Source organism: Nothoprocta perdicaria, unplaced genomic scaffold (genome assembly GCF_003342845.1).
Source record: "Nothoprocta perdicaria isolate Ctin4 unplaced genomic scaffold, notPer1 scaffold_206, whole genome shotgun sequence".
NCBI classification, from domain to species: Eukaryota; Metazoa; Chordata; class Aves; order Tinamiformes; family Tinamidae; genus Nothoprocta; species Nothoprocta perdicaria.
The window spans coordinates 806,515-831,033 of record NW_020455272.1 but is presented as its reverse complement, the minus strand read 5'-3'; the positions used below and the strand labels follow the sequence as shown (position 1 = coordinate 831,033).

General features: G+C 43.7%; 1 protein-coding gene and 1 long non-coding RNA gene across 2 annotated transcripts in view; both read right to left on the bottom strand.

Moving 5' to 3' along the window:
* Positions 1-2,598: 2,598 nt before the first annotated feature.
* LOC112946474 lies at positions 2,599-3,084 on the bottom strand. Its single transcript, XR_003249250.1, has 2 exons — positions 2,857-3,084; positions 2,599-2,664 (listed from the first exon to the last, which is right to left on the bottom strand). It is a non-coding gene; the product is annotated as an uncharacterized LOC112946474 (long non-coding RNA).
* Positions 3,085-8,519: 5,435 nt separating this feature from the next.
* The window catches only part of XPNPEP3 (X-prolyl aminopeptidase 3), a gene marked incomplete at its 5' end in the record, with an annotated part of 16,623 nt that continues 623 nt past the window's right edge, over positions 8,520-24,519 (bottom strand). Inside the window, 8 exons of the mRNA XM_026038276.1 lie at positions 8,520-10,664; positions 11,514-11,634; positions 13,089-13,272; positions 13,936-14,021; positions 15,720-15,833; positions 18,398-18,460; positions 19,413-19,615; positions 22,160-22,567. Of these exons, the coding sequence (XP_025894061.1) occupies positions 10,498-10,664; positions 11,514-11,634; positions 13,089-13,272; positions 13,936-14,021; positions 15,720-15,833; positions 18,398-18,460; positions 19,413-19,615; positions 22,160-22,567 (1,346 nt within the window). The remainder of the gene's footprint in view (positions 10,665-11,513; positions 11,635-13,088; positions 13,273-13,935; positions 14,022-15,719; positions 15,834-18,397; positions 18,461-19,412; positions 19,616-22,159; positions 22,568-24,519) is intronic.

Here is a 24,519-nt window from a genome sequence, read left to right as displayed (position 1 = left end):
AGAAAACTGCTGGAAAGCAGTTAAGGGTCAAATCTTTCATGCCTTTTTTTCTTCCAGTAAGACACAAACTGACAAAGTAATGGCTAGATGAAGTGTTTCTCCATGAACAATGTGTGCATCAGGCTAAAACCATTGTCCTCATTTATTTTGACACTAAAATTGCAAAATAAGTGAGGAAAACAGCCTTTTATTATAACACTGGGTATTTTAATTAAGAGAAGGATTGTGGCTTTTGCTGTTCATGTTAGGACAAGAATCTGCGTGAAGAGACCCTTCTTGCACACGAAAAAGGAGTTTCTTTCTAGTCCCCTATGTGAGCTCCTATAGYTTATAGTCTTGCTATTCCTGGTTAATACACTGCAGCCACAGGGAGATCAGGCCTGCAATCGCAGGAGTGGCCACATCAGCTGGGAGGAGTTCCCCACCCCACCCCCCCATAATTTGAATGCAGCATTAATATTTCATGTTTCACATACAGATTAGGATATGACAGAGAACATCAGGCACTTCCATCAAGACTGGAATTCATAGAAGCTAAGGTCCTATCCCAACAACTAAAACATTGCTGGGATAACAGGGGAAACACTTGCTCACGTTTCCATAAGCTCAGCAATGCCTCAGTTGGYCTTTTTATGATGATCAGCTGAGGGTAGGACATGTAGTAGTGTATGGAACAGAAATCATATTTCAAGTCAGAAACTGGAACGTGCCACTTTAACGCTAGTCTTATCTCAGTGTTTTACTTGGTAGTGACACCTGGGACCATCAAAAGGGGTATTTAAAAAACTTTTATCTGTTAAATGACTGTAAAATTTTTTTTTTATTGATAATGTTTCTAAATTGGTTAATGTCCTACTTATAATTTTGTTTATTTTTATCAATGTGCTCTTTGGATACAAAAGCTAGAAATAAGCAATCCACCTCAGCCTTGCTCAGGTTTTTATAGTCGAAAAGTGGTTTTCATCTTCTAAATTTTGTAACAATTTAGAGGTCGGGAGAAGAGGATGTGACATCTGCAACAAGTGTATATTTCAAGAATGCTTCTTTTTTGCAGAATACATATAATAGAGATGACACAAATTGCTGTTCCTTGGCACTGCTGACATCTCAAAACTTCCTGAGGCAGCTTAAGGGCATTCTCAGTCCTGCTGCCACCAGATAAAATGAAATTACCCTCTGTGGCCCAAGTAGAGAGACTGAATGGAAGAGTCTGAACCAGGCAAAACTTGTAATGAACTAAGAGCAAAATAACTGTATGACCGACTTGGAAAGGCACAGAAAATCATGACAATTTCTGAAGCAGCAGTGTGTGGCTCAGCTTGCAATTGCTGTGCYGTATGGTCACTTCTCTTGGATTAATTCCTGCAAGGAGGAATGACCATAAGAGGTCATTCCTCCTTTTAACTGCCCTTGGTCAACAGCATCCATATCTTGTGGCAGCTTTCCAAATGAAAATGGGCACGTGCTGAAAAAAACAGGTAACAGGATGAGAACAGCTCATGCCGCGGTAYGATTCTTCCTAGCTATGTTAGCTGGATCAGTGCAAATTTATCCAGTGAGATGGGAGCTGGAGCCCAGGCCTGCGTGGTGCTTGTGTCCCACACAACTGCTTGCTCTTTTACTGGAACAAACTCCTGATGGCACAAAGAGGAGCAGATTTGAGCGGATCAAGCTCCTAGCAGAGCCTCTTTGCAGCCAGTCCTGCAAGTTCACATTTATTGGTTTTATAATGCACAAAGATTATGGTAAGTACAAGGGAAAAGAATAGAAAGGGGATGGCACTGTTTACTGGAGGACATGATTTGTTGTTTGGTTATTTTTCGTGCAGCCATTTTTTTCTGCCCCAGGAATGTCATGCAGTAGCTACATGTCTTCACTGCTCCTTCGCTTCCTCTTCTCCCTGGTTTTTGTCCTTCTGGGTTTGCCTCCTGGGAAGGGTCCCACTGTGCAGCTCTGGGGTTTCTGCTTCTGTATCATCAGGTGAATCAACAAAGCTCTTTTTTATTTTTATTTTTTTTTTTGTATTAGATTTAGTTTTTAAGTGAAGTAAAAACAACCACTAGAAGCACTTGCTCTTTTAGCACCAACAAAAGTGATTAAAAAGGAGATGAAGGTCAGGGTTACAGGCWTTTATTTTTAATAGAAATACAACCACACTGCCACTGCCAAGGCCAAACTGAACCCTCTTCAGCACAGAAATATTTTTTTCCTTATCCTCCTTATAAAGACTATTCAGGAGGAAGAAGGGGGACACAGTTTTAACAATAGGGGTGATTAACAGAGCGAATTACAGAAACAAGCAAGTCTCCATCTCTTCCCTCCCTCTCCCCCAGCGTTCAGATCAAGGCTCGAGGCCTTACTGGGGGATCTGTGGCTGTCACATGCAAGTACTGGCTTCAGTGCTAAATTAGGTAGGTAAAATGCAATGGCTCTTTCAGGCAGGTGCTCAAACCACAGGATCAAAGGGTGCCTCCTCCCCTCGAGTTGTGTGAATCTGTTAACTGAAGACAGGAGATGTTCTCGGGGATTTTCAAGCCTGGTCTTTATTAGCTTATGAATCATTAAAAATGGATTCCTTGGGAAACGTAGCATTCGGTGCATTTCTTGTCTTAAATGAGCTTGGAAGAAGAGACTATCAGGTTTCTAATACATTGTGAACATCCACTGAAATTTGGAAGAGAGAGTTGCACACCAGAAGAAATTAACAGCTTTATATCTAATAGTTGCAATTATTATTTTTTAAGAAGTTAAGCTAGAATAATAAATTTGGCTTCATAAGTCACATTACATGAAGCCATGAACAGTTTCAGAGTTTTCCAGCGTAATGATCACATCTTTCAGACAGCAAATTCTCACCTTTCCGGACAGGCAGCGAGCAGGAGAGATTCACAGAACAGTCTCCTCAAACACCTTATACGGCAGCAAAGTGACATACAACAGAAGAAGAACCTTAAGATGGAGGCACAGGAAAGGTTACATCGCAGTGAAATGCAGCAGAGAGACAGCTTAATTATCCCAAAYCCTTCAAATACACACCCGAGACTTTCAGAGTTAGGATTAAGCTTAGYGAAAGATCCAAATAAAGAATAAGGAAATGCAGAGTCAAAGCATGTGAACAATTTCTAACTAGCCACATAAGTCACAAGATTTGTGTGCATAATATATATATGTATTTATATATATATATATATGTATATTAAAACACCCATGCTCTTGAAGATCATAGGATCATAGAAGATGAGTGATACATTTCCAGGTTATTCTTTTTAATGGAAGGCTTTTTAGAAAGCTTTCTCTGTTCTGCAAGGGAAGGCAGAAAAAAAGTAGAGTGTGCCTTTAAAACGTTTTTAATCATATCCGAGTCCACCAGCGCAGACTCTCTCCATACGAACTGTACGCTTCTGCCTGGTTACAGTCGCCACAGTAACCCCCYTGTAGCTGTTACAAAGCCCATCTCCTGAGAAAAGAAGGGGGGAAAGCCTAAACTGGAAAGCCATGTACATCCCAGATAGGCGCAGTGCATCACAGGAGCCTCAGCAGCACCTCATGGGTCTGACAAGCAGCAGGTCAGTGCGACAAGCGACTCTTTTCTGGCCGYAAACTAGTTTCTTTACAAGTCCTGAGGAGAAGGAGTTGGAGATTTCAGGTCTCTGCAATAGGGCACAACTGCCTGGGAATGAAAGGACTGGACGCTTCAGTGCTCTCCGTAGGGTTGAGTCTCTCTTGACTCCATAGACAAGATGGRCACAACTGGGCTGAGAGGACACACACAGAGCAGGACGAGGCAACCAGACCTGACCCCACAGCGGTTTCAGTCCCGTGGTGGAAACTCTTTTAATCCCAGCTACATTAACCTGTGTCCAACAGAATCACAGAATGGTTAAGGTTGGAAGAGATCTCTAGAAATCACCTAGTCCAACCCCCTGCACACGCAGGGACACCCAGAGCACGTGGCACAGGGCTGCATCCAAGCAGGTTTTGAAGATCTCCAGAGAAGGAGACTCCACAAGCTCTCTGGGCAGCCTGTYCCAGGGCTCTGTTTCCCTCACTGTTAGGATTTTTTTTCCTTAATTTCCTGTGGAACTTTTGATGCTTCAGTTTGTGGCCATTTCCTCTAGTTCTATCAGTGGCCACCACTCAGAAGAGGCCGCCCCCTCCTCCTCACTGCCTCCCTTGAGGTATTTATAGACACTGATCAGGTCCCCCCTCAGCCTTCTCTTCTCCAGGCTGAACAGGCCCAGCTCYCTCAGCCTTTGCTCATAGGGCAGATGTTCCAGGCCCCTGATCATCCTCGTAGCCCTGCRCTGGACTCTCTCCAGCAGCTCCACATCCCTCTTGTACTGGGGAGCCCAGAACTGGACACAGTCTCCAGATGTGGCCTCACCAGGGCTGTGTATAGGGGGACAATCACCTCCCTCGACCTGCTGGAGACACTCTTCTTAATGCACCCCAGGATCCCATTGGCTGTCTTGGCCACCAGGGCACTGCTGTCTCATGGTCATCTTGTCATCCACCACGATGCTGAGGTCCCTCTCTGCACGGCTGCTCTCCAGAAGGTCAGTCCCCAGCCTTTTCAGGTATCCAGGCTTATTCCTTCGCAGGTGCATGACCCTGCACGTKGTCTTGTTGAACTTCATGAGGTTTCTCACTGCCCAGGTGTCCAGTCCATCCAGGTCCCTCTGGATGGCAGCGCAGCCCTCTAGGGTATCAGCTCCTCCTCCCAGTTTCATATCATCATCAAGCTTGTTGAGGGAGCACTCCATCCCTTCATCCAGGTCATACGTGACCTGGTCACTGTGGCCTATTGAGGACACAGTGGTACAAAGTAGTTACYGGAGCACGATGGGATCCTGAGGACACACTATGGCAACAGCATAGGGAAGCCAACAAAAATAAYAAAATTTGTTAAGGCTACTAAAAAGCAATGACCACAGTCTGTCAAGTGGAGGTAAGAAAGGGTATTCATTGGTAGCATCAAAACCACCCGTKTTCATTGTCTGCCATGAGGCACATACTGACAAAGCTTAGAAACCCATTAAAAACAACCACTTTGTGCATTCGTTAGCCTGGAAAAGCGAAGCGTGCTGTCCCCATGCCTCCTCTCTGAGTAGAGGACTCACATGGTAAGAAGTTCCATGAGATCCACTATTTCCTACTGGGAGGCTAAGGCTGCGTAATCTTAACTTGGATCAGGGGCTGGTCCCATTTTGCGTTCCTCTGGCAAAAGCGCACGGAGGCAGAGGACTAGCTCGGCCCAGGGCACAGAGTCTCTCCCTCGAACGGGCACAGTTTACTTCAACTTCAYCTTGAGTCTGACCATGAAATCCTGGGCTGGGCATTCCCAGCCTCTGCTGCAGTGATTCTTCTCTTGGATCATGAAAAGAGATCCCTTTACAAAGCCCTTTGTTCCTCATCACCTGCAGTGTAAGGAACCACCACGGAGTTCCAACTGTTGTCAGGCAGCTCTGTCCCACCACAGTGTGTCTGACATCAACATTCCCAAGCAGCTCCCAAACCAAGCTAGAACATCACTTGTCCAACACCAACTTGTTTCCTCAATGTCCAATAAAAAGAACGTTTTGAACCCTACAGAATCACAGAATACTTAAGGTTGGAAGGGACCTCTAGAGATCATCTAGTCCAACCCTCCTGCTCAWGCAGGCACACCCAGAGCATGTGGCACAGGGCGGCATCCAGGTGAGTTTTGAAGACCTCCARAGTAGGAGACTCCACAACCTCCCTGGGCAGCCTGTTCCACTGCTCTGTCACCCTMACAGTAAAGAAGTTGCTCCTCACCTGGAGACGGAACTTCCTGTGCTCCAGCTTGTGGCCATTACCCCTCGTCCTATCGCTGGYCAAACAGCGATACAGTAATGTTCTCCTTCTAGGGTCTACTACCAACTTCCTTATTTACTTTTTCCTTGCTCAGATGCCAGCGTCAGGCTTACCCAGACAGAAATTCCTTCCTTGTCTTTGTTAAAGGCCAGTCCTGTCATGGCAGTTAAACAGAGAGCCGTGTGGTTGGAGTCAGTGAACACAGGTAATACCAGCAGACCTGCAAGGCTCAGAGCTGCAACCAGTTAAGAGAGGACAAATCCTGAGAAGGCCAAGTGAGTTGAGGGGAGAAACTGAGTATCACTGAGCCCGTCCCTTGCTATCAATTTCTCTTAAAAATTCTGCTTTAAAGTTAAATACTGTTACACCTCTGAAAGAAAATGAATCTTATAAGCCAGAGGCACTGCTAGAGCCAGTCCCGTGACAGTGCCCAAGCTATGATTTCTAATCAAGCTGAAGCTAAGCACAGATGTACGTAGCATACATAACAGAGATGTTGAAATGACCTCAGAAACATAAATTTAAAGGCTTAGATCTGCATGCTAATGAAAAGATGCCTCTACAGGCTTTTAGGCAACTCAGTTTAAAAGAGATCAAAAAAAAGCAATTTATTGCAGTGCAGAGTTTTGTTATCCAATTACACAAAGTATTAACATGATTAAAACATTTTGGTCATTTATCTCTTAYGGATTTTTTTCTAAGTTTAACCTCAACTCTTTTTGCTTTATAATAATTCTCTTGGGAGTAATTACTGAATTTCCRTAGCAGTAATTTGGGTACCGTAAGAGTATGTAACGTCAGCCTTGCTCCCTCCATCATAATGAAGGTTTTGTCTAGAAATGTACTTTTTCTCCTTCTCATTACTTAAAATCTGACACATGATCAATAACATAAAACTGCAAAAAAGAAGATTTTCTCATATGATAATTCTATTGATTTTTGAAAAAATAATTAAACTGTTAGGACCAAATTCATCAATACAATCTGCCTCCTTTGTTCCCCTTCTCAAGTAGGACAAATCAATCAGGATCTCCTGSCCAGCAAAACTAGTTTTAAAGCTATTGCACCACCCTGACAACAGACTGAACAGCCTTTCTATACCTTGTTGTTCTCTCCTKGCTCTCCTATCCACCTGCACACATTCCCACACTTCCAAATTCTTTCTCATGAATCTTGCATTGTACCTTGCAGATTTCTTCATCTCCCTTCTTTTCTGAATGGTCCCTCAATTTGCCCATCCTTCCCAAACCATCAGATTTCCTTGACAAATTACTTGATAACACTTCAGATGTCTTTTCTGAAATTGTATTTTTCACAGGTAACAGAGATTGAATGCCAGATTGTGTTAAATGCCAGATTCAACTTTGACATTGGAAGCATAGCTACAAATCAGCACCTCTGCTCAGACTGTGCTTCAGCAAGTCCCCTGCGACCAGAGCAGGTGGTCTGACGGACTGGAAAATGGGGAAGAGGGGCCTGCCAGGCTTCCTTTGTCCACCAAGTTGTTTCTTGGTAGGGCTGGCTGGCTTTCATAGGAACATTTTGTCTCGTATGCCAATTCTCCAAAGAATTGTGCCACAGTTCCTACAAAATCTTTCCTCATAAGTGCTTCCATGTACCTCCATTCCCTTTGAACCAGCAAGGCCCAGGAAGAGAGGCCTTACGGTTTTACATACTCACGCTCCCAAAAATGAAGGTAAGGACTGGATCCCAGAGCTAGGAGCAGGAAGTGGATTCACTTCCAGGGATCCTCCCAGGCAGCTGACAACTTGTGTGGCCAGTGAGAGCCACTCCTGCACCCAAGTGGTTGCAGCAAGGTATATGTTCAGTGGAAAAATTATCTGGCAAACCTGGCAGCCCAGCACTGCTGACTGGAGGGGTACATTGCTGTTGTGGGCAGCTGGAGAAGGGRTTCTTTGCACTTTCTTCAGGAAGAACATGTAAAATATTAATGAACTGGATTATACTCAAGGGACACTGTGACATCTGTAAAGGTCCCAGATGGTGCTCTGATTTTCCGCCTGCAACAACTGAGAAAAAGCCTTCAAATATTTCAAGTTGATAAAACTCAAAATGTTCTGCAAAATGCACTCTTTTCATGGAACAACACATTCAAAACATTAGTGGGGTTATGTTGAAGAAGTGGCTAGATGCTGTGGAAGAAATACAGAATATGGAGCACTTCCAAGCCTAAACTGGACACACTGAATGGTATGGAGGACACAGCAGCCCTAGCAGATCACTACTCCTCCCTCAGCAAAATCACATATATTTTTTTTCCTGACAGAAACATTCACCCTCAACATTCCTAAGATCTATTAATGTTTGCATGTTGCAGCTTTCCTGAGTGATCAGTAATCAGTGTGTGCCTGCATTTCATAATGYGATTTCAAGACAAAAATAAATTACACATAATTTATAAATCTCCCTGAAAAATAATGCTCTTCTCAAAGTGCTTCYGTTTAACAGACATGCAATTTGATGGCCCAAGAAATGACTTTCTACGAATTGTTTTATTTCAAAAAATAATTTTCTGTATGTACTTCAAAGGCTTATTTACAGTAAGTACAATCATTACTTCTGCAATTAGGTACAGAGGGAGATAGCCAGTTCAGCACAAACATGTAGCTCTCAGGATAACAATATTTAAGCTCCTCACATAGATCCAAAACCCAAATTATTCTTGCTGATATGGCTCTAGTATTTGTAACTGGAACAACAATGTGCTACAGACTCAAAAAACATCAAAAATAATCGTTTCTGGGTGTTCATACTTAAWGAGCCTTCCTTCCAAGTTTACGCTGTACTTGGCACCGTAACACATGAACATCTAACAAAGACTTCCATCAAAAAAAGAGCAGATTCTCTTAGTCACGCACAAACCGATACATTAAACTCTGTAAAAGCATTTAATGTTTATTATGCTTAAAAAAAAATATTAGCATGTCTTGGCTGCCTTTCAAGTGCCAAATTCACACCCTGGTACATGCATCTATCTCCCATTAAAAACCATGGGAGATGCATGACACCCAGAGTGCAGCGTATGTCTGAGTAAAAAAATTAAAATMGGAAAATCAGATTTTGCTGGAGGTTACAGAGTCGGCACCAGAGCCAGGAGTGGGAACTTGGGAACTCTGACTACCTTGTCCGTGTGGTCTGACAACATCCACCGCGAGGGACTGGAGTAGATGGGGAGAGGAAAGGACACTGACCAGCAAGAAGATCAGGGATCAGGAAGCACTGACCTAATGGTGGACCAAAAATGGACAACATAGGTAGTAATAAGAAAAAAAAAAAAAACAGCAATAACTGAGAATAAACCTGGAACTTGCAATTGGAGAGGAAAAACAGATAAGAAGCAAAAGCAAGCATAAATAACAGGAGGGGCACTATTTAGAGGCATTGTTTTTTCAAGTGTTAAAATAAAAATTATCAAAATACCCTCACAGTATTCATCATATTTGAWCATATTTGACCTAGAAAGTATATGCACCTCTGCATACAATGGCTTGGGTGGCAGGCTGCTGTTTGTTGGGACCCAGCTCTGCTCCTATCCATACCAGCCACTAATTATATTTGCAGCTTCCTCAAAAATATTATCACAGAGCATTAGTTACTGCCTGCACTTGGCACAGCCCGAAAGGCAGCTGTGCTCATGACCGCAGCCTTCTGGAAAGGAAAACTACTCCACAAAAGCCATACAAAGACCTCCAACTCACCACACCGCAAGCTCGTCAGCAAAGCACGGATCAACCTATGGGCAGCTACGGGAAAAGCAGAAAGGTGTTGGGCCCTTCTGGGACAACTCAGGTGCAGGCAACAACCAGGAGCTCCCCAAGGAAGCCCAGTGTAGCGAGCAGGGCCCTGCTTCCCACAGGAGAGGGGGGCTCAGAGCAGGAGACCACAACAGAGATTTGGGACAAAATGAAGGGATGTGGAAGGCAGAGAATGGCTGTGTCCTCCTGAGCTCTATCAGTCTCTTCTGCAATTACCAAGCCCTCCAATATGCTGGAAGACCAGATGAGGCTTTTTTATCCCCTGCTGTTGCACTATTGGGCACCAGCTTGAACAAGGCCCAAAGACACGTTCACGCTCAGAATGCCTCAAATCTTTTCTACACAGACTTCAGTTAAACTCACTCCCTTTGGGACCCATCTTCCTGTCAAATGCCCTCCTCCCAAAGTCCTGTARAGGCGAAAGGCATCTGGCACAACTTTGTCAAAAACAGCATTTTGTCAAAGCTGCACTTTTAAAATCTGACCACTGTGTAACTAGTGCTAAAGAGTTCACAACAAGGCTCAGGCTCTCAGCAGCAGCACCCACAGATGTGTAGAGGGTCTAGGCTCTGCTGGTGGCACCAACAAAACGCATCTCTCTGAGGGCACCGAAGCAGGTAGATCCACACAGAAGGGCAACAAATCCCTCTCCACCTTCTACAGCAGCGCAGCACCAGCCCTAACCAAACCAGAGCGAAGTCGCTCATACAAAGGCTTGCTTTGCTTTTCAGTCCTCATTGCCTCAGCTATTTCCATACCCCTCCTGAGCCCCACAGTTTCAAGTCAGCAGCCAGCAGTCGGCAGCACCCACAGCCTGASCAGTCACAGTGAGTCGGTCAGAGGGGGCCGCGTCTCCTGAGGTGGGTGCGAGAGGCAAGCGGAGGTGTCACGAGCTGCGGCCACAGATGTGCTCGATGTGCTCGAGCTCCTTGGGGCAGTCAGCAGACAAGACGAGGGGCGCGTCCTCCGTTATCACGACGTCGTCCTCAATGCGCACGCCGATGCCGCGGAACCTCGCTGGGGCACTCGCATCATCCTCAGGGATGTAGAGGCCTGAAAGAAGGGGAGCAATTAAAGCCCTTGTAGCACTCTCAGAGGAACACCTCTCCCTTACTGCGCGAGAGCAGAGTTGGATTTTCAGCAAAAGAAGAGACACTGGCCCAGAGGAAGGTTAACAAGGAAAGCTGCCCTCTCCCCCTGCAATCATGGCAGCTGGTGCACAAAAAACAGTCTCTCAGTGTGTACAGAACTAGCATGTTAATAAAAACTTTCACAATTGCAGCTGGCCTTTCTGCACTTCTTGCTCTCAATGCTGTCTTCACAAAGACGATTTTAACAATTATCAGAATGGGAGGAGAGAAAATCCAAGGATTAAATATCAGTTTCCAGCTGACAGCTCCAAAGCGACTGACAAGCAGGAAGAAAGATTCATCGTGAAAGGCCAAATTTGCAAAGAGAAGTTGTTAATGCCTATAATTGGAGACTGCAGCACTCAGCAGAGACTTACACCACCAGTGACTGGTAGCAATTTAGTCACAGTAATGCAGATCTCAGTGCAAGTGAATTTACTCTGCTTCTCTGCACTGCGGTCGGCCTGTGCTCCTGCAGGTCAAGCGCTGGCAGCGAGATGTGTACGTCAGTCTGCTTTGTGTGGCATGGAGCCTTTTGAGAGCTCACTCTCAAAATCTGTAACCTTGGCAGTGTCTGGGTGGGTAATAATGTTTTCCAATACTGTAATGCATTTGGGAGGGAGATAGTTCAAGGCTTTTTTAATGCTGTAATCAGTTTTGATCTCATAAGGACTCAAATGTTTTGGTCTCAGGACCAGCCAACTACTTAAAGAGACACTGCTACTCTTAGCATTGCATGTTTCAGTGCAGCTCTGAGTACATCTCTTTTTACCTGGTTCAATGGTGATCACCATGCCCGGCTGCARGGGCAGTGATCGGGATATATCCGGGGTATCATGAACATCCATGCCCAAGTAATGGCCCACATGGTGCGGGCAGTACTTTCGAACGGCCTGGCAGGAGACAAAACAAGTCACTGAGGTGAAGTCAAGCACAGCCCAACCTGTTTTTCCAATATAGAAGAGATAGAGGAATATGCTTAGCAGTCTCACTGTCATTACCACATGGTCACCAGGAGCTGCCTTCCATTTACCAGAACTGAAGGGCCCTGAAAAACAGCCACACGAGCTCCCTCTTCTGAGTCAATCACAGATTAGCTTTACCCCTTCCTGAAAAGAACAGCTCAAGCACACCAGTCCCTCAACCTGACAGGCAAGGCTTCAGCTTTTTGCTCACTGAACTTTGCTGCCTCAGTCCTCTCCATCCCTTAACCATCTCAGCCTCACATTGTTCCCATCAGCCGCTTGTGACAAAGAGCAGCAGCTGACACAGCTGCTATGCGATGTGGCCAAGAGCTGTCCTGTCATTCCGGAGAGGAAGTTCTACTGATTTCACTCAGAAGCTGCAGCATTTGAATCCCCTGACTCCCTTGCACCACCCTAATCCCCCTGCAGGGTGTGGGAAAGGAGCAGCTTGTCAGCAGGGCCCCAGGCCCCCGCGTTCGCTGCGGAGTGCACTGCGGACACGGGTCTCCCTGGCTGTGCTGCCGCCTGCCGAGCCAGGCCAGAACGGCGGCTGTGGGCCCGCGGGGCCACGTGCTGCTGCTCCAGCCTGGGCTGCAGGGCAACTGCATCCGCAGAAATCTGTGCTGCTGCCAAAGGGTTGCTGCTCTGTCACCTGGTTCCTGCCATCCTTCCTGTGCTGCTGTCATCAATCACACAAGTTTGCAGTGAGTGGGACCAGAGCAACCTCCCTAACCGCAAACTAGCACTGTTGTATTTGCAGGCTCAGCTTTGAGGCAGACCAGTTCCCCAATCTGTTCAGCAAGGAGCTCTGTGAATCCCAATGCTGGCACAAAGAAGTACAGTGCAGGCAGCAGGGGGAAAGACAGAAGACAAGGCTGTACGTTTTGGTGACAGGGCAGATTTATACCACGCTAAACAGATTGCACAGCTAGGACTGAGTGCCTGCAATCTGCCCAGGACCTGGACTGTTGCATTAGTGGCAGCTTCCCTGCATGTTCCCCTTCAGGCTGTCTCTGTTCTGAAGCTCCATCTACAATAACAAGTAGCACAGGCTAATAGGAATGGATCTACAGAGCCAAAGAGCAGGTTGTGAGGGACCAGCATCCTCACTCCATGCAGGACTTAGGGGGTTACTCAGACCAGTTTGTGGACTGAATGTCCACTAGATTGGAACGCAATTTCCAGTTTAGCTTCACCTACAGGAAATCCAGCTTCTGTGCTGAGACCAGTCCACAGTACAAATTAAAGCACAGTAAATGTGTACAACTAGAAAACTCACTTTGCAGCAAACTCCTGATATAAAGTAAAACCCTAGTGCTACCTAAAAATAGGCAACAGTCACTCCCAGTGAGGAAAGCTGGATTAAAAAAAGCTTCAAGTACCCTGAAGAAGTGGCTGTCAGTGATGCTGCTCTTGAGGATTCCCAGCTCTTTCAGTTTCTGTCCAACAAGGCTCAGCATGAGGCTGTAGATATTCTCTAGACTGACGCCTGGGGAGCAGAGGCTCAGGCAAGACTTCTGGATATCCAGGACAGCCTGGTATAGTTCGGCTTGGGGTTCAGTGAATCTGAAAAACAGCAAGAAGAGGAACGAAGGGCATTTTTCAYAGCTAACTCCTCTATCCAGAAGCTTTTTTGGCATCAGTTTGATGCAGAAACAGGGAAAGAAAAGAGAAAACTGTCTCCTTATGTCAAATGCCAGGTATGCCAGGTAAGACAGGAATGAAACATGCCCTTCCATACACTGGGTAGAGGCAAGATTACTTGGCTAACATCCTGAAGCAGAGCAGGACAAACCTATCACTGGAAAAAGGATGGACCTGAGCAAAAACACTGCAATCAAACCCACCACCATAAGGACGTTATACCAGCTTATTCACAGCTGCCACAGTCACGTAGGTCAGCCGAACTCCCGCTCCCTTACACAAAACCAGAGTCAACAACAGCTGAATAAAGGCTCATAAGAGCCCTCTCTGCACTTTAAGCATACCTCAATAGCTTAAAATAGCAATAATCACATGTACTCATGCAGTAATTAATGAGGCAGTAGGGAATACAGTTTCTCCTACTCAAAGACTGGTTTATGTAATTTGGTTACTTTCAAGAACCATAGATTGGGACATATTGAAACTATTCACACACACAGTCTACACACGCTCAGTCTTCTTACAAAATCACCAATCATTTAAGAGCTTCTCAGAGCCCTTGAAGACCCCCTTGGGCCAACCTACCTTCCATTGATGGGCCACGTACGTGTGATGTCACTTACGTAGCACGAAGACTCACATCCACCATCCAGCAAGACCAGTTCACCATCCTGGAGAAGAACAGAAAAAAAAAATACCCTGAGGGTCAGCGCAGCTACCGAGTAGACTTCTCTGTCTGCAAAGAGGCAACAAGATTATATAAACTTCTTATATATATTTACAAAGGCACTGCAGAGACACGTGTTCCTTTTGCAGAGCATCACTCAAGGTGCAACTGTTTAATACAGTGTTTTAACAGGCTGTTAAACAGGCCCGTCCAGTTGGATTGTTTCAATGCAAGGCAGTCTGCAACTATTTTGATTATCTAGAAAGTCTGAACTCTAGTGTGCTGACATTCAAACACATTTACTCAAAAAAAAACAGAAAGAAAAAAAAAGAAAAAAAAAAGGATGATATTTCCCTTGAGTTACTCAGGGCTCTGAAACAGTAGCCTCATTCATTCACACCTGGAATGAATTCACTCCTACTGCAAGAAGCTACACCCGAGACCCTGTACTCCTCCAAAAGGGTAGAGGGGGCCTGAACGTTGCTTTGCCTCAGCTCTTGAGAGAAGATGCCGGACCTCAGCAGGCCCAAGCAGAGTTGGAGCCCTACAACGATACCAATACTCAACACTTTGATACTACGCACATTTAGAAACACAATACACCAACTGCCACTGAAAATCTGGAGAACAAAGTCTTAGAGAGACCTTCCAAATTAGGTACTTTGTTGTGCTAGTTGACAACAAAACCTGTAGCACACAAAGCAGCACACAAAGAAAAAAATAAAAGGCAAGAATCAAGTTTGTGAGTTTAACCTCCAACCTACCAGTTTCTGAAAAATTAAGAGTGATTTAGTGCAACTTTAATGGAAGCAACTGGAGCTACATGAGCATGCTTGACCTTGGATGACAGGACAACAAATGAGGTTTCTTTCTGCCAAAAGCAGCCTGTTATATCCTTTGTACGTGCGTCTGTGCAGCTCATTTCAAGGTCTCTTAGCAAGCTAGCATCAAGAAAAGACAATGCTAGCGGGAAGGCTTCACCCTGCATTAACACAGAGGAAAAAAACCACGCTCCACTGAAAAGCACATCATGAATTCAGCAGTATCATAACACTGCTCCTCAGAATGTCTGCAGATTGGTTTTTTTTTTTTTGTCAGGAAAACTGAATGTGGATTCAAATCATTAATACAGCCTTCTGAATATAAGGCAGGTGTGTTAACTTACCTGCTGTCCAATTCGCCTCTCAACAATCTATTATAGTCCCTCTGTTTCTTTCCCGTTTCCCATTTCTGTTCCTTTCCCTCCTTGTTCTGCTAGGCTGCATGGAGCCGGCAGGCTTTTCAGCTCAGCCAGAGCAGGAGCGCCTTGCTGCACCTCACACGGCAAAGCAGGTCGGAGCAGAAGCCCCCGAGCGCCTGCAGGCCCCGCTGYGGCTGCAAGGCCTGCGATCCACCCAGCGCCACAGCGCGAGCGGGAACCCTCAGCCTGGGCACACACGCCRGTTGAACGGAGTATTCGCGAGCTCCTCGCTCTTCCAGGAGCCACAGCAGCAAGGGCAAAGGGGAAAGGAAAAGCCTGGAATCCGCCAAGCTACTGTCAGGGGCAACAGAGCCAAGCAAGGCAGGCTTTCTTTCCCCTGCTCACATGAAAGCATCCACTAAAGTGTTTGGATGTGTTCAGTCAAAACAGGGAGCCGCTCCGAGACACATAAGGGGAGAGCATGTCCCTGTACTGCTTCTTACTGGACAGCGTAGGGCTTACCTTGATGAGCTGGTTGTTCTTCACATAGTGCAAAGTGTTGGATCTATTGCCACCAGCGACAACAGGMGGGTAGGCCAAGATGTCAGCACCGCGAGCCCGGCACTCGAATTCAAACTGAAAGAGCAGTTCAGAGAGCAGGAGTTGCTGGTTCAGGTGACGTGCTGCCCCAAAGCTACTACAGCTCGTGCCCTACAACCATCACCTTTATTTTTACAACATAAAGCAAAACTGGACAGCAGGTTGATTACATGAAAGCAGTCAAAGGAATTTCCAAGAACACTGATGGAAAATGTGAAATTGCCCGCTTTTCAAAGGAGCCCTTTAAACCCTCAACCTGTCCCATGAGAACTTTCTGGTACAAGCTGGTAAATACTGCATCAGGTGCTCATTGGGTTCTAATACATTCGTGTCATGATTTGTACTTAACGTCCAGTCCCCACACATCTTTGCTTTCAAAGATTCTAAGTGGCAGCACAGTATCAGTTTTGGGTTTATTTTTGTCGTTGTTTTGCTTAAAATTAAAAATTATTAGCATGTTTAGACCAGTATCTATTTTTATGACCCTGACCAACTAGCAGTAAGGTTTAAAGTATGCCTTACCTTGATAGCAATAATAATAATAATAATAATAATAATAATAATAATAATAATAAAGCTTATTTTCCTTCTCTGGAGATATTTAAAACCTGCTTGGACACAATCCTGTGCCACATGCACTAGGTGAGCCTGCGTGTGCGGGGATGTTGAACTGGATGCTCTCCAGAGGTCCCTTCCAACATTAAGGATTCTATGATTCTAATGAAAGTAAATCTGTTTTGCCACTATAATGAAGTGGTAACAGCAATCCAAACAAAATTGTATGAGAACACCCAGAATGCTCATGTTTATACTAAAGATTCCAATCACAATTTGCAATGAAAATTTGACCTGTAAGATGTATTTTTATTAAAATCAATTTCTTTACAAGTTAGTACCGCTGCTCAGTGCCATGTCAACACAGGCCCATCTGTGTCAGAACAGAGGGTCAAATCCTACTGATGTCATTGRAACAGTCACCTCCTTGCAATTCCTTAAAAAAGTCCCTACAGAACATGCTGGCCAACAAAAGCTTGTCCTCATTTTGTAACTGAGAGGTGTCTATACAGACTCCAGTAAATACACTCTGCTTCACGATGGCTCTGGTACTCTGTACGGTAGAAAAACATAGAGTACAGTAGAAAAACACAGATGTAGCAGGTGAACTAACCAACCACTATGTAAACCTGTCACTATTTTAATGGTACTTCCTACTTTTCTATATGGAAGACTTTTGTCTTACATATCTAAGTCATGTATAGTGACAGGAAGAGACAAGACCCACTTTATTAATGGAAATTTTGCTTTTTTTTCCCTAACCCTTCTACAGCTCCAGCTTTTTTTTTTTTTTCTGTTATCTTTCTACACCTCCAGCTTTTTTTTTTCTGTTACCTTTATCTCAGTGATAGTTTATAGAATAGATAGTAGAAAATAGGCTGCATTTTACTTAAACAGATAAGAGTTTCATACACTTTACAGGAATCAACTTTTCCACTACATTGTATAAAGCAAACACTAGATGTAATGGTAATTTACCATTTTTGTCAATTCTTATCAATGGTAATTCTGTCATCTACAGTAAGTTACACTCACCGCAGATATAAATACACTCCCTGCATGCCCAAATATACAAAGACCCCAACACTCTCTGGACTCTTTAACAGAGTGAGGGTAAATGGTAGAAAAACTCTCCTGAAAGCTTAAATGCAATTCAGGATTTTCTGTTTGGTGGCTGACACTCCTCCAGAGCTGTCAATCTGCTTGGACAAKGTATACCCACATCTTGCCCCTGAGACAGACTCCCAGCTCACCCAAACACAGGTGCGGTGAATTCCTCTTTCCAGCATTTTTRAAATTAGCAATTTTTATCTCTCTTTGCCACTTATTGCCTCCTGTTCCCCCCATTCTTTCCCACACCACATACTCTCCTCCCCTTTTCTCCCAGATTGCCACATCCCTTGACTAAGTTGTATGCTCTCTTATTCCAAGCCTTCACTTAGCTTCCTGCTACCAGGTATGGGACTAGTTGCTGCAACACTGGGGTTTTCTGAGACAATGAGAGCTGAGAAAACAAGATTACTTTTTGGTTACTTTCTCTTCTTTTTCTATATGTTTCTTTAAAATGCACAATAACCTTTCCTGGACCTTTGGCTTCATCTATATTGCTCCTTGGAGGAAAGGGTAACAAATAAAAAAGCTCCAGGAAATTCGATCCACATTAGATCTTCAGTGGTAGAACACTGAACCTTGTGGCCAGCGCCTAGGTGAGASTAAGAGTTTACTACAGGTATTAACTCCAGGGGTAGCAAAGTTATTTTTATTGATTTATCTTTTTATTATTAAAAGTCCTTACATTAAAATCTGCTGACATTACTGTAAAAAAATCTTCCTGCAACATTCACTTAATTCAAAGGAGGTGCCCAAACAAGGCTGCAGTTCTTGGCTGAGGAGTGCTAGGGGCATCTCCAAGGAAGCACAAGAACTGGGTGAAGGAGAAATGTACTATAGGGGCAGACACATTATGGGATATCTGACACTTCGCTTTCTGGAAGGAGAAACAACATCCAAATCTTCAGTCCCAATTCCAATCATGAAATACTGACCTTTGCATAGAGGAAAGCTTCATCCACTGGGGATTTGCTGGCAAACATTGTCTCTATGAGAGCCTAAAAAAAAAAAAAAAAAAGAAAAAAAAAAAAGAGAGAAGCCTTTCAGTTAGTGTAGGGGCCTGAATTTGAGGGGAAAAAAAAAACAAAACAAAAAACAATCAAACAAAAAAAACCCTCTTTACTCAAAAGAGTAAAGCCTAAATCAATTGTCTCGGAGCACAAGAATCAAAGGATGCTCAAAATATGCTGTGTTGTAAAGACTAGAACCAACAAAGCTCTATGGAACTGTACTTAGGGTCTAACTGACTCTGACTCTTGAAGAAAAGGCTTAGATGACTGAGGCTGATTCCCTGGATTAGCATTTTACAAATTCTCTCACCTGGGAAATTTCTTTTGTCTAACAAGAACATACTGTGCAGCTTGCCCTTCAGAGAAGTACTCGATATGTCATTCCGTTTTTAATTCTGTCATTCCGTTATTTTAATATTTAAAAAACATAATCACCTTTGAAATCACTGCCAGAGGTTTTTTGTTTGTTTGTGGGTGTTTTTTTTTTTTTTTTAATTGGCCAGTAAGTTCAAAAGGTACTTGAGAAGGGAGGAGGAACTGACAGATATGCAGGCAGCATTTTCACAAAAATCCACTTTCCTTGAAAATATCAGAATAAATGGGGAAGAMAAGAGCATGCAAGAGGAGACGGGAAGTTGGGCAAGGAGTACAAGAGGACACCCTTGTTCCTGAAGAGATGCTGCTTATAAGCAAAAGTCAACCAGCTGCTGACTTGGTTTGGCTAGAAACATGCTAAGTGACAGAACCTGGTAGTCCATGCAGTCATCCTGCTTCTTCTTTCAACGTGGAGGGAGCTGGGACTGGCTAATTTTGACAGCCAGCAGTTAAGTAACTAACAGACTAGCCCAGTGCTACTGCTCCAGTCTTGCCCACCTTATCAAAACCATCCCTTTGATTGAGGGAATGCACTGGCTCACTAGGCAAGCACATGGCCCCATACCTCTGCTGTCACCTGCCCTGCAATCTTCATCCTTTCAATCTCTGCAGGAGATTTGATCAGTCGAAGGTTCTGMACAAGGCGTCGGACGCCCTGGATGTGGTTTTGGCTCCGAGCCTTCATCTCAGCCAAGGGCTGCAGGTAGTCAGAGTGTAGCTGTGTATGCACTGGCTTGGCCAAGTCGTACCAAATCATGTTCGACTCACCTGCAAGACAAAAACAAAGCTGACACACACAAAGATTAAAGCAGGAATCTCCTGATACTGAACAAACTCACTCCTAAACCAGATCAGTTGCTGCTACATTTGAAAAGTTAGTTTCTTCTGAATCTGCAGTGTGGTCACACACCAGACTACGTGCTGTCACTATCACAGGCTATTAATTATCCCTTCAAAGCCTGGAAGATCAGCACGATGACATGTAAATTTGACAAATCTTTACTGATATGCAAATACTGTGGGTTTTTTTAATCATCATCATCACTGTGAGCTTGAATACATAGGTTCAGCTTGTGTATCCTGTAGAAAGCAGAACTTGTGTAAGACAGGCCAAATGTTGCACTGCAGTGTTGCATGTTCCAAACACCTCCCTGGCCTGCCCTCCAACGCGCAAAGCCGTTTACTTCTCACCCACAACAACCCCCCCCATGCAAAGCRGGGCATTCTCAATTACTCTTGAGAGCATTTGGGGGCATGAATTGCTACTTTCAGCCATTCAGGCAAGACAAACTCACTGAGGACAAACCTATGTTGAAATCTATTCAGAACAGCAGGGTTAGCACTCACATTTTCCCCCACAGAAGGGTCATTAATGAAAAAGTGTAGAAGAGCCCAGCTGAGTCACAGCAAAAGTCCATTTAGGCTCTCTTTTTTGCTGACAGTAACCATTATCACATGCTCACAAACAGTCTATAAAAAAAAATATATATATATATATATATATATACTTCATGCCCCTTCGCAATCCTCCTCTACTTTCAGATTTCTTTCCAAGGCTGCATCAGCACCATTATCTGCTCTTCACAGCTCTCTCCCTCGTGGTACTAACAATTTTTAACTCCATTTACACTCTTGATATTCCATCATGCGTGTTCCACAACTTAAAATGTAATTTAAAAGTGATTCATTTATTTTAAACCTGCCCCTTTCTCATTTTATTCTGTGTTCYCTTTGTTTATAAATTATGAAAAAGTGATTAATCATTCCTATTAATCTCCTCCATGCTTTTCATAATCATATACATATCCCTCGTACCTCACCCTGTTTACCCCGTCAAACTTTCGTTTACCATCTGTCCTTTCAAGAAATAGCTTTTTTGTAATTTCAGCATCCTTGTTGCCTTTTCTATTTTCTATATCCTTTCGGATGTTAAAAAAAGAAGCAAATCAACCAAAAAAAAAAAAAAAAAAAAAAAAAAAAAAAAAACCCAACAAAAAAAAACCCGAATCAGGTACGGTATTTAAGACTACAGCATTTGCTCATTTATCTGTGTAACTTCCCAAGCACTTGCCCATTTTATATTATTGAAAGCTTTTAGGTAATAAATTGTCATATTMATGTAATAATGCCTTTAAGATCATTCCTAATTATAAATATTGAGGCTCTAATGTGAGGGTGTGAGGTCAGATGCAGAAGAACAGATCTAAAGGATAGTAACCTTCATATTTCAGGGAGTAAGTCAGTATTTGGCTGACAAGGGTGAAAAGACTAACAACTTCCCTGTGTGGGTCATTATTAAGCTTATTTTGAAGTTCCTGCAAGTTTTCGGTGCTGCATCTGGTTGTGGCTCTGTCAGCAAAAAAAAAAAAAAGATATGGCAAAAACAGTAACAAGGTTCACCAACCTCTCACTCATGTTCCTTCTGCTGCTTAAATTTCAGATGTGCCCACTGGCACATGCATGAGCATATAAGGAATTCAGAGGAGGAAAAATCCCTAAGATATTCAAGCATGTATTTCCATTTGTGAACCCCTCATGAAGGTAATGTGGTTCTCAAATAAAAATGAAACACAACAGGATTCAATATAGTGAAGGCTACTTTGAGAAAAGTAAGAGAGGAAATAGTTTAACACGTGATCTTTCACAGAAGACTTTCTGTATGCAGCACCCAGGCCACATGTGTGCTGGGCTGCTAGAATCTGTGGAAGGAACAGTTGTTATCACATCACTGGGTTTCTAAAGTAAACACAATGCACAGGAACGGCACTGGACTAGCAAGACTTTCCACCAACAGACCMAACACAGAACAGAGAGGAGCAGCAAAACAAACCTGTAGCATGYGCAGATTACCTCTAAATTAACAATTACTCTCATTAAGATTGTGTGGAGTAGAAGATGGGGAATTACCACTGGGCAGCTTGAGGTGCCTAAGTCCAGATCTTTGCTACAGTCGGTCACTAATTGCCTCCCATCAGGGCAATTCAGAGCCCCTAAATAGGACACCTCTTCACTGATGCCTGCAATAGAGGCTCCTAAATCCGGCATTTAAAGTTAAGACACCTATAGCTACGTAGCACAATTGTTTCCCAGAGCTTTAACGTGCTTAGCGGAAGAAAAGAAAACCCACCTCTGAAGCCAAACAGCAAGAGCATAAAGGAGAAAACTTACAGGTTCCTGTGCTATCCTGTCCCACACCTTGGCACCTCCCCAGGCTCTTTTCCAGGTTTAAGCTGGAGTCACAGACCGTTTCTCAACCTCTAACAGACCCTACACCCCATTCCTCGTCTCATTCCCTCCCCTGGTTTCYATTACCTTTCAGTTTGGTTACCAAGTGCCTGAACTCCTCCACAGTGTAAGCCTCATCCACTCCTGTGAGAGCAACTGCCCCATCCGGGCCTGACCGGGGCCCGTCCCACAGCTCCCGGCTCGGATCTCTGGAGGGCACAAAGAGGATGGCCTTGTGGGAGGGCAGCGCTTTGCCGGGGATGCTCTGCAGCACCAGGATGCTGTCAGGCTCCTGGAAGCCGCACAGGTACAGGAAGTTCGTGTCCTGGTGGAAAATGTAGGGGATATCGTTGCTCATGTAGTATGTAGGGTTGGAAAGCAGAATGACGGTGTGGTCCAGCCCGTCCTGGCCGTGGGCCTCCTTTTGGATCAGTGACATGAGTTTGTGCCGGCGAAGAGCATATTCCACCTGGGACAATCCCGGGGTTACTTCTCCTATGGACAGAGATATCAAATCAGGAGAGAAATTCAATGCACTCATGATATTTCACTAATCTCATGCCTGATTGCTGCCTGCTCCACGATGTCTTTCATACACATGGCTCAATTATGGTCCCTCAATAACTTCATTTTTGCTCTCTCATGCACTTCCTCAGCTCGCATCCTTATATATATTCTCACTCAATCTGCTCCTTCCGGCATGCAAGGGAAGAAATTCTATTTTAAATCAATCCTCTTTCTGCTTTTTATTTCTGGGCAAAAGCAGAAACCACAAACCAACCAGGCACATTTAAACAAACATCTCAAGCATTGAGAGAATAAATTCTGGCATGTATGATTTTCAGAAAGGTATGAGGGAAAAAAAAAAAGAGGGGGAAGAGGCTAGGCAAACTGAACTTTGACTCTGATGAAAATGGTTGGGTTTTTATGGTATCTGGACATTGAACAGAAGGTTACCTCTGTGGGTTTAGCATTCATTTCATCAGATAAAGTTGGAATGTCTCTGCAAACAGACACYAAGCCAACTCATAAAACAGCTAGTTCTAAAGCATAAGGGGTGGATTGAGYGTTACAAATACTGTGGCAAATCACTCAGTCACACACAGAAGTTGTTCCTGCCCAGACTAACCAGTCCTGGGATTCCATGTAGCAAGAAGTCACAACTTCCACRCTGGCGTCACTCTCTGATCAAGAGAAGGAATCTTCTCCAGGACAGATTTAKCTGCTCTCAATAGGAGTTTGCAACTAGAAGTTTTCTGAAGGTACATACTGTATTTCCTAAGGAGTTTATCTAAACAAATACTCTTAGTATGGCTTCTCCTGTTCCAGTCACAAAGAAGTGCAGAGATCAAGAAGCTGAGAGCAATTGCACCAAAGGCGAAAGAAGAGCCAACTACAACCTAAGTACGTACTTTAAAATATATTACATTTCATCTAAACTATGAACTAAATGAATGCCTTAATCTGTACTGCGGCTAATACCTTATTTTGATATAATTCCTTTTCCATATCGTTAACTTCTACTTGCACAATCTTTTCTTCCTATTTAGTGCATTTAGATAGCAACAATTCTGGGATTAAATTTGAAATTTTATTTGTACTGTAAGTAGATTCTTTAAGTAACTGCTTTCTAAATGAAAATGTTTGAATGGTGGTGGGGGGTTCTATCCAGACTTTTTCCCTGACAAAAGAGAATTTAAGAAAAGAATGTTTATCTATAAAAATTGTCGTATTTGCTTTAAACTCCTTTCAGCAACATACCTTCATAAGACCTATTTGGCTTAAGAGTCTTTATTTGCTTTAAATTGTTGGTCTAGAAATAACATAGAACTTATAAATTAAACTAAAAGCCAGACTGCTTCATGGCAGTTCTGCCACAGCACACTGCAAGTCTCCTGTGCTCCAATGAATTCCAGTCTGATTTCTATCTACCACAAACAGTCCGGTGATGTTTAGCAGTTGTAATAGAGTGGAATATGGGACTCTCATTTGCCTTCCAACTCTGAGCCATGGAAACTCTCTTTGCCTTAAGGGCAGTTTCTTTTTTCAAACAGTAATTGTGGCAAGACAATGCCTTACTGTTTTAAGGAAAACAACTCTTGGCTATTAAATAGAAAATGACTACGGGCAGCTATAATTAATTCCACTATTTCAGCTGTGAGTCGTTTTTAAGTATCAGTCTCACTTACCGTGACACTTTAAGCAGGGCCTAGAGCAACCTGATCTAATATTGAAGTTAGCCAAGGTTTGAGCAGGGTAGTGGATCTAACAACTTCTTGAGGTTCCTTCTGACTTGAATTACRTTACAATTTTAATATATATAAACACACATATATAAATACTATGTATATATAGAGATATATACAGGTGTGTCTGCATGCATACACACACACACCCCTATTCTCTCCATATATGTAGCTGCAGAAAAAAACCATTTTTTTTTTTCT